General features: G+C 38.7%; 1 protein-coding gene across 1 annotated transcript in view; it reads left to right on the plus strand.

Annotated features, from left to right (window-relative positions):
• LOC107748832 (teneurin-3-like) overlaps positions 1-14,208 on the plus strand; it is a 308,518-nt gene that overhangs the window by 175,105 nt on the left and 119,205 nt on the right. Inside the window, exons 5-6 of the mRNA XM_016563808.1 lie at positions 4,013-4,241; positions 13,792-14,030. Coding sequence (XP_016419294.1) covers positions 4,013-4,241; positions 13,792-14,030 — 468 coding nt within the window. The remainder of the gene's footprint in view (positions 1-4,012; positions 4,242-13,791; positions 14,031-14,208) is intronic.

Below are 14,208 nucleotides of genomic sequence, written 5' to 3' on the forward strand. Positions count from 1 at the left end.
ATAAAGTTGTCGCCCCACAGTTTTTTGGTGTTTGAGCGTGTGTGTGTGTGTGTGTGTGTATGCTGTAAAACTAAATACATTATGTACCTTTCTCCCCTGATATTAAATGGAGATAAGGTGAGCAATTGCTGAAAATGCTGAGTGTGTCAGATCAGCACACTTGATCGTCTCCTCCCACACTTCATTTACTCTCTCTTTATTTCATTCAACTTCTGCTAGCCAGGCGAGAAACAGCCAGAGACTATAAAATAAAATTTGATATCTGCCGTTGTATCGTGTGGCTTCAGGTCTTAACTCTGACTTCTGAGATTAAAATGAAGCTGTGAAAACTTTTATTTTACTTTATAAATTATGTTTCTGTACTGCAAAACCCAGTTTTCTTAATCAGTCTTGCTTTCCGGTAAATATATATAAACATTCCTAAAACAAGATCAATTTACTGGAGTTTATTTTTCTTATCCCATTGTCAGTTTATTTTCTTGCTGTAAGCGTACACTAAATTTTGTTAGATTTATGCTTGAAAACAATTTGTCAGTGTTGCTTGATAATATTTTCATTATAATTAATGCAATAAAAACTCTTCCAGCTTCCTTTCTATTCCAGACTATTGCTGAGATGCAATCATTTGAACTTGGCTGTTATACTCTATGTTATACACACTTGTTATTGTGTTAATTTATTCAAACATTAAATAATTACGATATCATTATAAAAGATTAGACAAAAATAAAAAATAAAGATAAAAACATAATTCTGTCACATTTTTTGCCCACTGTGTCTTTTACGTCAACTCTCAATGACAGTACATGTCACATATATTCTCTGAAAACAGTTCTTAATATTTTATGCAAATCTTAAGTGCTTTGTTGTTGTTTTCTGCAAAACAAGACCTTTTTTTTCTGACCAATACTGCTTAACCAGTACAGCATTCTACCTGTGTTCAATATATAAGTATGAAACAAACCTATTGTACACCTAGTGTAGCTACTATTTTTATCAATAAGAAGCTTTGATCACACCACCCCTGTGAGCCACAGTGTGAGTTCTTTGGGCTAAAATTATTTCACCTATCTTTGAAAGTGATCTTCCCTAGGCCTAATGACACAGGAAGCATATAGAGTTGTGTTTACTTTTGGGGGCAAAAGTGAATTGAGTCCAGAAGAGCTCCTTTCCCACAACGATTGTATGTCTGACAGTTTGATTATCATGGGAGTGAGTGGTACCATGCGCCATCGGTTGCAGAGGAGGCTGGAAATTGAATTTTAACAGGCTCAACAGTCTCTCTTTCCTCTCCTTCCATTGTTTTTGATTTTGTTGTTGTGTTCTTTGAAGCCGGCAGCTGCAAAGTAGATAGGACCCAATGGAACGTGTACACCTAGACTACGGAAATGTACGCAAGCACTCCCCCGAGGACGTTATGAGAATCCAATCTGAAAGCTGTCTGTGCACTTTCACTGCCTCTGGGTTTCAGGTACTTGCTTTGTTTTGGTCAAAGAATAGATCAATCCTTTTTTTTTGGGTTACAGCCCATCCTGAGGTTTTGTGTTTGCGTGGATGACTTTTAGGGGAGATACAGAACATGTGTACAGACCTCAGACAAAAGCTAGAAGCTAGATGTGTTGTGATTCCCAACAGATTTGCACTCATGTACCTGTGTGTTGCCTTAAGCAATCCACACCACACCTGTCTTCTTCTTTCAGCTTCTCAGCAAACCTTTCTTACTCTCCTGCATTCTCTCAGCACATCACATTTTTACTCGAAGAGAGCACACTGTATCCCAGTATACTGCGGGGGTGGTCAGAACATCCTCTTTGATTCATGATCAGCCAGACACACCTGAACCTCCGGGCTAGAATCACATCATCATTAGGGATGCGCTGTTTGACAAAAATCGTATACATCACGCTAACGGTATCACAATAGTCTTATTTTTGCAGGAATTTCAACCTTGTGAATCTGACTAGGTACGTCTGAAGCCATTGGAAAATGTATGCATGCTTGCACACCTGTGACCGTACATCTGTTGAATTTTATAATAATGTGGCAAGTTCCAATGTTGCTTGGCAACCTTGAACAATCTACAGCAAGGGTTTTCAAACTTTTGTATAAATTTTCCTGTATAGTTTACTTTTTACGGTGTGAGAAAAAATATTAAGAATATTTTCAAACTGGTAATATATTTTTTATTATTATTTTGACAAAGCAATAAAGCCGAAATAAATTCTGAAAATATTATTTGGAAAATATTTACTTTGTACCATGTTGACAGTTTACTTTTTACCCACTACTAGTGTAAGATTTATAGGGTTTTTTATACTTTTTTGTGTTTGTGTGTCACACACAAACACGCAGAGTTTTGGGTTGGATTACAGATTTCACAGAGGTTAGCACACAACACAATAGCAACTTTTGGGTTTTCAGACTTAGAAAAAAGTGAAGGCGCAAACAGACAGGAAGGCTAGAGCCCTTGTCATAAGTTATGCTTATAACCTACTGTACTATAATCTACTAGCATAAGTGTCTTCAAGCCTGTAGATGTTTCAAAGAGAGGAACAGGAGATGAGAGTGAATGAAACAGACACATACAAGAAGCTCTGGAAAAGGTCAAAGATGCCACAAAAAGGCCCTGTCACACCAGAGGAGAGTCCAAATCTGCCAAAAGCTTCTCAACTGCCCTGCACACTCACTTACTCGCTGTTTGTCATTCTGCTTAGCTCTTACAGCAACCCTGCTGTATCAAACTGCCATCAAAGACAGCCATATGAGTAACACAGCAGAGCGCAGTAAGTTGAGCAATGGTTTTGTCTTTCTGAAAAGGCTGCTTCGCATACATATCATTGTGTTTCATCTTATCTGTGTTCAAGGAAAAAGGATTTTTTGGCCTCAAGTTACAGCACGTAATCTCTTGCACTCTCTTTCAATTTCTCATTCTAGATTTGACTCACCAGAGGTTTAAAGAAGGACATGATCCCTTGCAATGTGACAAATGCTGCTTAAGATCCCAGATTCGAAATCGACATAGCTAGCTGTAGGCTAATGCTAAGTACACAGCTTAATCGGTCCTTAAAACCTCCCCTTTTTCTCACCTCTGTGCTACGACCAGAGAAGTTCATTGTTAAGGAGCTTGCAAAGGTGCTTTTAAGGCTCTGATTATGTGCCTCTGCAATGAGACCTGTTAAGTCTGATTCACCGTGTGAAGCCTTTAGGAGAGAGAAGGACAGAAAGAAGACAATGACAAAGATGCTAAGAAAAAGGGTAAATAATGAGTAAGCATACACTGTGTCACTAGCTTTGTCTACGCCACTTCCTGTACAGTTACATTAGAACAAATGAATGATCAGAACTAGACTTTAAGATTGAAGAAGGCATTTTTCCTGGTATTTTTATTAAAAATAAAGTAATTTCAGTAGAAATCTGTGCATTAGCGGGAAAATTCCACATGTAGATTTTGGACATGTTCAAGTTGGTCATGCAGAAAGCTGTTTGGCTTGACTTCTATGTGAGCTGTGCTTCCTACATGGCTACATTATTGACAATAAACAATGAACTTTCTTGCCTATGAAATTTCACTGAAATATCAATAATGTGACTGGCAATGAAGATCCACTACCCAAACGCTGCAGCTTCATACACTTCTTGTTAACATGGTACAATCCCAAACAAATCGAAGGGTGGATTTACTGCAATTATGACAGATAAGTGCCGCCAGGATCCCTGGCACATGTGAAAGCGAATGTCTAATCGTCTCAGTCATATGCTTATATGTGTACGTTTACGTGCATATGTGTCGTTGTCATTATATACTTACTTTGACAGCTGGTGGGGGTGGGTACTAAATAGTTAAAAGTCATCATCACCCTATTGTAATATGTCCCAGATGTTCTTTGGCAAAAGCACATTCATCCAGACACATTTGCCTAAAAGCCACGATTAATTACCAAGGACAACTGCTTACATATGCACAGCATTATTCGCCATTGGTTAACCCAGTTCCGTTTTATTCTTTCCATAGAGCAACCGTCCAATCAGCACCATCAGGGCCAGTCCACGCTGCCACCGGTGCCGCCCCCGCACAAGCAGCAGCCGTCGGTGACGGCGCTGAACCACAACTCTCTGAGCAGCCGCAGGAACGTGAGCCCGGCCCCTCCGGCCGCCCTCCCCGCCGAACTGCAAACCACACCCGAGTCAGTGCCGCTGCAGGACAGCTGGGTCCTGGGCAGCAATGTGCCGCTGGAGAGTAGGTCAGTTACGCAATTGCACACACCAGCACAGTTACATCCCAAAGTGTGACCTGTGTTATGGAAAGGTCCTTTATTTGACATTCCTCACACAGCTCTCTCTCAAAGCACTGCAGGGCTTATATATATATATAATGCAGCCTGTATCCAGTTAACTAGTAGACATACTAATAAGCCTCAACGTATAATTTACATTCATCATTCATAGAGGAATTTTTGACCAGCATCAGTCAAAATGAGGTTTCTGTTTATCATCAGTCTCACAAAACGGTTTATAATATGGCAGCGTCAAAAGGTGCTTCTGCTGACTCTGCTAACATCCTAGAGTGCGAGTGACTGAGGCCTTGCCAAGCTTAGGGGAGGATACGGCTTGGTTATTTTCCTCCCATAAATCAGTGAGGCTGTAAGCTTGGAGGATACTCTGAGGGGTCTTTAAACACTAGCAGAAGGGAATGCTTTGTTTCGGGGGTTTGCACGTTAGCGCCGTAATGGCCTCTCTTTGTTTTTGATCTACTCTTTCATGTGACACTGTATATATAATGACTAAGCCTCCCCCATTAAGCGATGTTACCACCTCGTACTCCTTTCATTCATCCTGCGTGATACAAGCACCGAGACAAACAGAGTGGGGGTGAGTGCAAAGAGAGAAAATGAGGGTCGTTCGAGAAACTTTTGGTAAGTGATGCTGTCATTGTGCTAAATGTCTTACTGCCATTCTTTAAAAATACTTGATAAAAGGCAGTCAAGAGAAAAAGGGACAGCCTCACTTCCCCTCCACAGCCTGAAAGCCATAGACCTTAGTCCGGATAGACAGAATATTAAATTTGATGTAAATGAGAGTGAGGCTTTGAGGGATATATGTACAGTCTGTTCAGTGGCTAATGGTACCTGAGTATCAAGCCAACAAAATCTGAAAATTGTCTTTCTGAAAATGCTCTAGAGATGTAAATGGCTCCAAGTTCATACTGAAATAAATGTAAATGTAACAGTAAATGTAAATATAAATGGAAAGTAAATGCAACAGTACCTTTCGACAGTATTTTACTACATTACAGGTGGTGTGTAATGCGGCTTCACGCATGAATGGTCAAATTCATTTCTCAATGAAAATATGCATTTTGAAAAGGTATTAATGTAAATACAGTCTGTTTGCATTAAGATAAAATAAACAAGCAACATATTGGATTTAAATAATGGTATTAATATTGACAAGTACTGTGTATTTATATTTATTATGTTAGTTTATTTATAATTATTACACGGCTAAATAATTGATTCTGACTGGTCAGTCGCGACATTCCGAGGTATGCTATCCCTCGATAACAACCGGTAAAAGCTAATAACACAGGCTCATCCGGGTAACAATGCTGCCATTTTTCTAAGATTGTTTTGTACGCTGTAATGGATTATAAGAGAACTAACAAACTGGTAAGGTTTTAAAAATTTTTTGTCTTAATTCTTTTATTGCCTTAATTATTTTTGTGGTGAAATGTTGTGTAATAAGTGGTTTGACTGCACCGTTTCCCTTAAATGTCCGTCTAGTTTGAATTTGCCGCTTGCTCGCAACTGCTGTCTTCACGGAAGCTTTGCGTTCAAATATTTCAACTCAAATCAATATTTCGCGTCTAATTATTTACTTATGTGGCAAGTAGCTGTGTAATAAGTGGGATAATGTATGTTATCCCTTACTTATTTTAATATTTGTATACTTGAATAATTACATGGAAAATGTGTTTTATGTTTATTTATATTTGATCATTTATATTAAATGGCATTTACTTAATTATTTTAATTAATAATATTAATACGTTTTGCTGTGGTATTGAAATTAATATTGAGAATTGTGAAATTTCACTTTTATTGGGATAGACTACTAAAATATCGGTATTGTGACAACCCGACAGTGGACAAAAATACGTTAAAAAAATAGACATTAAACAGACTGTACTTCGCCCTCACAGCCTTGTATTCACTTGCATTAAATTAAATATGACACATACCCCGACTAAGGTCTACAGGCATGCGAGTACGGATGAGTGTCTTGCTTTTGAGTTTATATTTTATGAGCGCCAGTGCAAACACAGTGTTGAGAGATCCAGGAATAACACACCTGCTTCAGCACCGCCGCCCTCGAGTTTCACTTCATGGCCCTTCACATGGACACAGTGGTCCCAAAACAGGAATATCCAACAGCTACACTTCCTTTATGGTCTTTCCCTGTTTTCCACACAACTCACTTTTTTACTATGTGGCCATCTTGCTCTTTAACTTTGTGTCGTGTCAACCACAGTAAGATTTTTGCTCTTTAGTCCATTGTTGTTCACCCACATTGTTTTGCTTTCTGTCTCTTTTCCAACGTACACTCTGCTATTTGTTTTTGTTCTTCTCTCTCTGTCTCAGTGGTCACACCATATCCCCGAAATGAACTTGGCGGTCCTCCACTCATATTGATAAAGCATTATGTAGATTTCTGTAGATATTAGCAAGAGATCTAAAATTTCTGTTTATTTCCTGAGGAAGACCACACTGGACCACACACATTCAATAGGCTCTCTGACACTCACAGATGCTTGTTAATCCGTACTATAGTGGCGCATCTTTTCAGATAAACACTCTTAAAACACACACTCATTCAGTTACGCTCGAAAGCACACATTGTTGCGTGTCTGCGTAGCAGCTTTGGTTCAAAAGGTGCCGTGTTCCAAGTTAGACATGGAGCTTACTTAACAACTGTTTACATGATACAGACTGACTTTTAGAGTTAAAATAAACAAAACATCTAGCTCCCCGACAGGCACAACAGTGAAGTTTAGATGAAAATAATGAAAAACATCAGCACTAGTAAATGGATGAAAACGTGCTGGCATAGAGTGGAAATACAAACACTTCACAACATGTGTTCCTGAACAATTCCACTGATTTGTTTGAGGCAGGAGACGCTGGCTGAAGAAATAATAAAAAATAAAAAAAAATCAGTAGACTGCATTAGCCGTTGGAGAAAATTGCACAATCCAGTCCTTAAACGCGTCCTGCTAATTTACTTGCACTGGAATAAGTTATCATTTGACATTATTTAGTGGCTGTTTTACATAAATTTCATTAGAGGAACAATTCAGAATTTGTTTAACAGACAGGCTGTTAAGGTATAGTAAATTGCTCCAGTGACACACTTCCAATATGCTTCAATGAAGACTGCGTTCCTGTGTTTACAAGCATGAACGATTGGTTCCCGGGGCTCAGGTGGCATTGTTTCAGCAATTACTGACTGTTTCTTTAAGCCATTATTGACATTGTCATGAACCTTGTGGTGAAATGCAGATCACGTCTAAGCATATGCTTCCACATTCTTGTAATTGCGAACAAATTGTGCTAAACAGGCAATTCAGTCTAAACGATCATGACTCTTGCTTTCGTACAGTCAATTACCTCACTCTACTGTCTTTACTCTCATCATTATTTGATGATACTGTTAAAGTGGGGAATAGAGAAACATGAGAAGCCTCTTGAGACACCTGCCGGTCCTTAACTGATTAAAATAACTCAAGATCTCCACATTCAGTGACTGAGAATTTCAAATGTAAAAGCAAATCAGGCAACTGGCGAACATGCTTCTGGACCAAAGTATGTAAGTTGAGTGAAGAGACAGCAACTTCGTCTCCCATTACTCTGTTCCAACATTTCATTGTTTTAATGTTATATTTATCTTTCATCTTACTGCTGGTAGTCTGTTAGCACTGTTTAATGGTTGGTGAATTCTTGCTTCTTAGGCTGTTAACATACATGTTCTGCTCAAGATGGAGTGGTAATGTATTTATCTTGAAATGAGAGAGAACACTAAAGCTCTTGAAATTCCGAAACCTCGCTCCTTGCTCTAGGCAAAATAACGCATCTTGCAACATACTCTGTTCTGGACATTATTTTATTTTTGCACATATCAAAACGGCCCTATTTTCAAGCTACTCTCTATGTGGAGATAACCAGCAAAGTGCACATCAGCCGCACACAGGAGTCCCTCGTGTGAATCTCAAAGCACTTTTGACTCATAGGTCAGCTCCCATGTCACACCTCAGAGGTTAGAAAGCTAAAGATAGACCTCACGACTTTCACCATCACATGAGAGAAGGAAGTGCTCATTGCACTTGATTACAAAAGCTCATTTACTGTAGATAAATGCCTGTTATGAGGAGGAAAAGTAATTAAAGCCTTAAATAAATCTCCTGTAAACTTTCCTTGGGCAAAAGACAGTAAACTGAGAAAGTGCCCAATGAACATTTTACCTTGTTTGTTGTCTTTGTCTTTGGTAAATGGTTTTAAAGAGCAGTGATTTATTGCTTCAAAACAAAACCAGGCATCAAATTGTCATTAGAGTAAAGCATCATCAATCAATATAACATCAATAGGAGTTATTGTAATTAAAAAAAAAAAGTGTGAAAGCCTGATGACTCATAGCGGATTGTGTTCAGAGTACAATCACACACCATCCTGCCAAGCCTAGCCAGTTGTCAAGAGCCTTTAGATGTTTGGTTATTTTATCTATGATCTCCAACACCAGTTTAGGAACAGGGAACAGTCAATCCACGCAGACAAAACACACAGCAACTGTGAGATGCCACTCAGTACAGGCTTATTTAAGTGCTTAGGATCATTCAGTACTGACACTTTGTCCTTTGTCACTTTTATAACTTGCAAATGTTCACTGAAGAACACACTGCAGGCAGCATTGAAAAAATTGGCTCCTTGAGAATAACTATAGCCCCTATTTGCATTTTCCTTCACATAGAGGTTATGATGGTTTTTATTCATTTGTTCTTCTCTTTCTGCCTCCATACTGTGATGTGAAGTGGAAACCTAAATTTTAGCATAATTTAGGCCAGTTTCTATAAGTTATTATGAGAGAGATTGTTTATCACTGTCAATATAAGTACTGTAGATTGACTACAGATATAAGTGTGAAGCAAGCATAAAACTGATATAAAAGAAATGTTTATTAGTTCTGAAGGTCATTGGTCCTTTGTCAGAAGAGTAGAAATTTTGTTTCCACCAGTTCATCTAAACATTTTACTGCATCCAATAGTAATTCCACGTCTGAAAATTTCAGAAATTGTATTCTCTTTTAAGTAGACTATCTTCGATTACACTGCCGTATATACGCATTGTCAAGTTATTTTCCAGTTCCCTCTTCCTAAATCTTCTGTGAAGGCATTTGTCAGAGGATGACAAACGTGAAAGGAGATACATGGATTAGCATAGCAATTTCCAACCTGATGTCATGCCTGCTATAATCAATTAACAATGGTTATCCCGTCCCTCATGCTCCGAAATCCCTGTTCGTTGTCTTCTGTGTCAAAGGAACGTTATCCTGTCTTACCCAAACACCAGATGCCCCAGTCTGTCCACAGACACTACAGCTGGAGATTTTATCTCTGGTTTTTATCACGCGTCTTCTATTATCTCTCGTTTAAGTGGGTGATGAATGTACTTTGTTTTAACATTTTACTAAGAGTCTAATCTCGGCATTCAAAGTAATTCAAAACTATTTTCAAGCCCGCACCACAATTGTTCTTATTGCTATGATCCTTTTAACTGTGATGAAACCCAATGTTATGTGACTATAAATGCCATATGAACTGTGAGGATAGAGTGAATTGAAAGTGTCAGCAATCATCATAAAATCTAATTAACATTCATAATTTTCCTCACAAAGTGACTTAAATTGGTCTTTCCAGAGTTAAATTTCCCAGAGTTTGTCTTTGTCTCTTTTTCTATTCATTTGTCTTGAAAGGTAGGGCAAAAATGAATTTGAAACTACATATAAATCACTTTAAAGGCTGTTGTGTGGTTTGTATAAAAGCAGGCCAGTCAGTGTAATTCAAGCCCGACGAGCATATGGTCAAGTCGTGTTATTGAGTTACATATCTGCAAGTCACTTGTTGTAAAAACTTGAAGTAAAGGATTGAACTCCTGCTATGAGGTCAGAAGGGTGAGTTGGTTAGAGCGTAGGTCATGGTGGTGTTATGCAGGAAAACCAAGAGGTCATGTGCAAAGTCATATTGAATTACTCTTAGAATCTATGCATCAGTTTTCAACCCACAAGAACATTTGTGGAGAGGAATGAGAAACTCCACATTGCCCCATGGCTTTAGATCAGTGGTTCTCAAGTGGTTTTACTTTTTGGTCTTCGATTGGCACAATGCTGAAATTGTTTAGCATGCATAAATAAGCAAGACTGAAGTAAAATTAAGTGAAACATTGATAATTATATTTTAATTATTGCTTATTTATAAATGTCTCAGCAGCCAATAACTCACTGCATAAACACATTGTGGTCAGCACAAACCAAGTGAACCAGTATTTAATGTAGTCTGGACAATATTTTCCTTTAACTTGTAGTTTTTCATGGTTTTTGAGGCTGAAAGCTTGTCACACAAGCTGTCTATGTTGGTAGCTTAACTAGCTTCCAACAGGAGACAGATGAGTTTTCATCAAAATACAGTAGAATATGTTTGCACGCACGGCCTTTGATGTCAACGAAATCATAGTGATCATAGTGATGTCAACGAGATTCCATAACAAGATATGGGAAAAGTTGTTTTCTCCCTCATAAAAGTTGATGAGCCTATTTTTACATCCTAACAACACACAATTACATGGTTAGTTGCGTTTTTGACCTTTAGCATTGCTTTGCCCTGCTGCCTGCAGCTCTATCAGACCAGATCTGTGACCCATTTCAGGGTCACGACCCATCAATTGAAAACCACTTCTTCAGATTATGTGCATCTCTAGAGATTCCCATCCCTCGCTCAGAGGATGCTATTCACTGTAGAGGAAGTATAGTAATTAATATATTCTCACACTTAGCTCATAGTGGATGTAGAGAGCCTACCAATAACACTTTACAGTCATTCAGCGTGCTCGAGTAATTCTGTGGCTCTATTCACCGTAATAAATATTCCTCCATATCAGAGCATGTTAGTGCTTCCATTTAGAGGAAAACGGATTGATACATCGAACATAAAACTGCAGTATACTTGTTTTATGAGTCTTTTCATGTGTGTGGGTCTGTCTTTCATTCGGGGTACATTCAGCTATGACTGACTGCCGTCTGGGAAGCTCTTTCTCTGTGGATTTGCTGCCAAACTCATAATTAGAAATACCTTGACTGTCTCATCACCAGAAAGCACTGACGACCTTTATTCTAATTGTTTGTCTTTCTCATGTAGAAAATTAGCAAAGCAAGCAGTTCTTGAAAACGGGCATGACAACTTAATAGAGATGGATGTGTTCCCTCCTGTGTGCCACGAGGGCGGCTATGGGGACGGGTATGTGCTCCTGAGTCTTCTCATGGTGCCAGCTGCTGATGCCAAGCCCAACACTGAGCCAACCAAAGTGCTAAATCTCCAGACCCCCCACCCCATCCCAAACCCCCCCAAACAGAAGGCCACCGCTGAGCCAACCAAATGGCCAGAGTCCCATATTGAGCCAACCGAATTTAGACAAAGCAGTCATGCACTGGCCCAACCTCCTATCCTATATCTCTCCCTTCCCTTGTTGGTTTAGCCAATGAATGCAAAATATCAAGAGCCACTTGATTGGCAGCCGCTTCTGACACTGGTACTAGCTTAGGAATAATTGCTCTAAATTAAGTTCCAATAAAAATCCACTAATATGCTAATCGATTCACCACTTGCATAAATCAAGTTACACAGCCTTTAATATTTTAATTTGACTAATACTTTAATAGATATTCCTGCATTACTAGATTAAATCCTGACTGCCTTGCACAGCATCTTGGCTTTGATTGGGTTGATTGATAATGTTAAAGTAAAAGTGAGTTGGCAGCAACTGTTTACTGCACTAAAACAAGAGCACAGTTTCTCTCTCTCTCTCTGTGTCTCTCTTTCTCTCTATAGCTGCATTAGAATGCAGAGACATTGTCGAATTGTCTCGCTAATTGGATTTAGTGCTCAGTGTTATTTGATATCGCAGCTCGAATCATCTGTTTGTTCCATTGTTCAGTGTCTTCATGGGTCATTCTGTCAACATAAAGAATGCAATCGAACAGACAACCATGCAGTTTTAGAGAATTGCTTAGCTCTGCCAGCTTGTGAGATGTTTTGTTTAACAAAGGGAGGGGAATTCATGTGGTGGAAGAGGGTTATGTCTAGGCCTTTAATATGTGTATTGGGGAGACCAGGGTTAGATTTCTCTTTTTTAACTCCAGTAAATATTTCTCAGGTTTGTTTTTCACAGGTAATTCTGTATAGACACATATCCTAAAGTTTTCGAGCCCAAAAAATCTATTAAACATTACAAATACATTGACTTTATATGAGGAAAGTCAGCTGAATGGAAGTTGCCATTAAAAAGCTTAATAGGTGTCTTGATCTAAATTTAAACAGTAATAATGATTTTTTTTTATGAAAAGTGTAAAAATATTAACAATTGTTGACAGTTAACAATTAAAAATAAAAAACATTCATGATAAAATTCCAGTCTTCTGGTTAAAATCTACCTTCATTGTGTGATTGTCTTGTAAAATGTATTTATTTGTAATATTTATTGACTTATAATTCTATATAATGAAAAAATCTCTTTACATAAGAGAATATTCTGTAATTGAATTTGATATATGTATTTAAAAACCAACGTGCAAAACAACTGCTGGAGAAAATGCACATTTATGTATTTGGACTTTTGTTTCAGAACTTTATATTTATTGAGATACTAATTCTGGTTTCCTCTACAGTCCTACACCTGGGATAATATGATCTTTAAATGCTAAAAATAATGAAGTCAATTTTTTCCCTTTCTGCTGAGGAAACAATACCATTGGTGATTTTTAATTAGAAAAAGCTTTTTCCTCCACCTCTCAAGTCCAATCAACTGATTCCAGATTTTTAGTGGAAAGTGCCACTCACACACGCTCACACACAACGTTTCCCATTTCTCCACTTTCATTTGGGCAAAGAAACACAGCAGGCTACAAGGGAAGTCAAACACTAGGGCTTTGATTGAGATGTGTTCGGTAAAGGTTGAAAAGTGAAGAGGGCTAGATTTTCACTGTGGTGTTCAAGCAAACAGAAAGGGCTGGCTTAATAAATGTGCTGGTAATATCTGCCCAGCATAATTACCACATGCCAAGGGCTTCTGTTAGCCAATCATACTTTAAGTGCCAATCAGCAGGAGAGGGTGACACTAGCTTAGCGGGAGACGTACAGGAGCAGGGCAGTTTGGGAGGGCTGTACGCCTCACTTCCTGTACTGCGCCCTGCTCTGTGAACAATCTGTGCTGCTGTAACTATTCATTTAAACTAATTTAGAGTTAATATACTCAGCTTTCCGTGAATAGTTCTAGATGCGATTGTTAAATGCTTTAAAAATAATAAAACTGGTTCTGATTTTATGAACCGTATCAGATCGTACAAGTTCTTGGCATTAATCTTTATTGCCTAAAGCTGTTCAATGCAAAATACTTAAAAAATGTATATCTTTTGAAATGAGATTAAATGTTCATCGCTTTTCTCTTTCTGTCTCTCTTTTTTTCTTTCTCTCAGGCACTTTCTCTTTAAGACAGGCACCGGCACCACTCCTCTGTTCAGCACGGCCACGCCAGGCTACACCATGGCCACGGGGGCGGTCTACTCGCCCCCCACACGGCCCCTGCCCCGCAACACACTCTCCCGCAGCGCATTCAAGTTCAAGAAGTCCTCTAAGTACTGCTCATGGAGGTGCACGGCCCTCAGTGCCATGGCTGTCTCAGTTCTGCTGTCTGTGCTGCTCTGTTACTGCATTGGTAGGTGAAAAGTGAACACATGACAGTAATGGGTCCACCTTAAATATGTACATAAATTTCAGCATGTGGTGCATCCTTGGGAATAATCACTTTGGATCTAAAGAAAATGCTTTAAAAATATGTATTTCCAAAAAAAAGTGGTCTCTTGGCTCAACTTGCCCCCAGTGAGGGGTAAATT

The sequence above is a fragment of the Sinocyclocheilus rhinocerous genome, unplaced genomic scaffold, assembly GCF_001515625.1.
Source record: "Sinocyclocheilus rhinocerous isolate Xijiao unplaced genomic scaffold, SAMN03320098_v1.1 scaffold590, whole genome shotgun sequence".
Classification (NCBI taxonomy): domain Eukaryota; kingdom Metazoa; phylum Chordata; class Actinopteri; order Cypriniformes; family Cyprinidae; genus Sinocyclocheilus; species Sinocyclocheilus rhinocerous.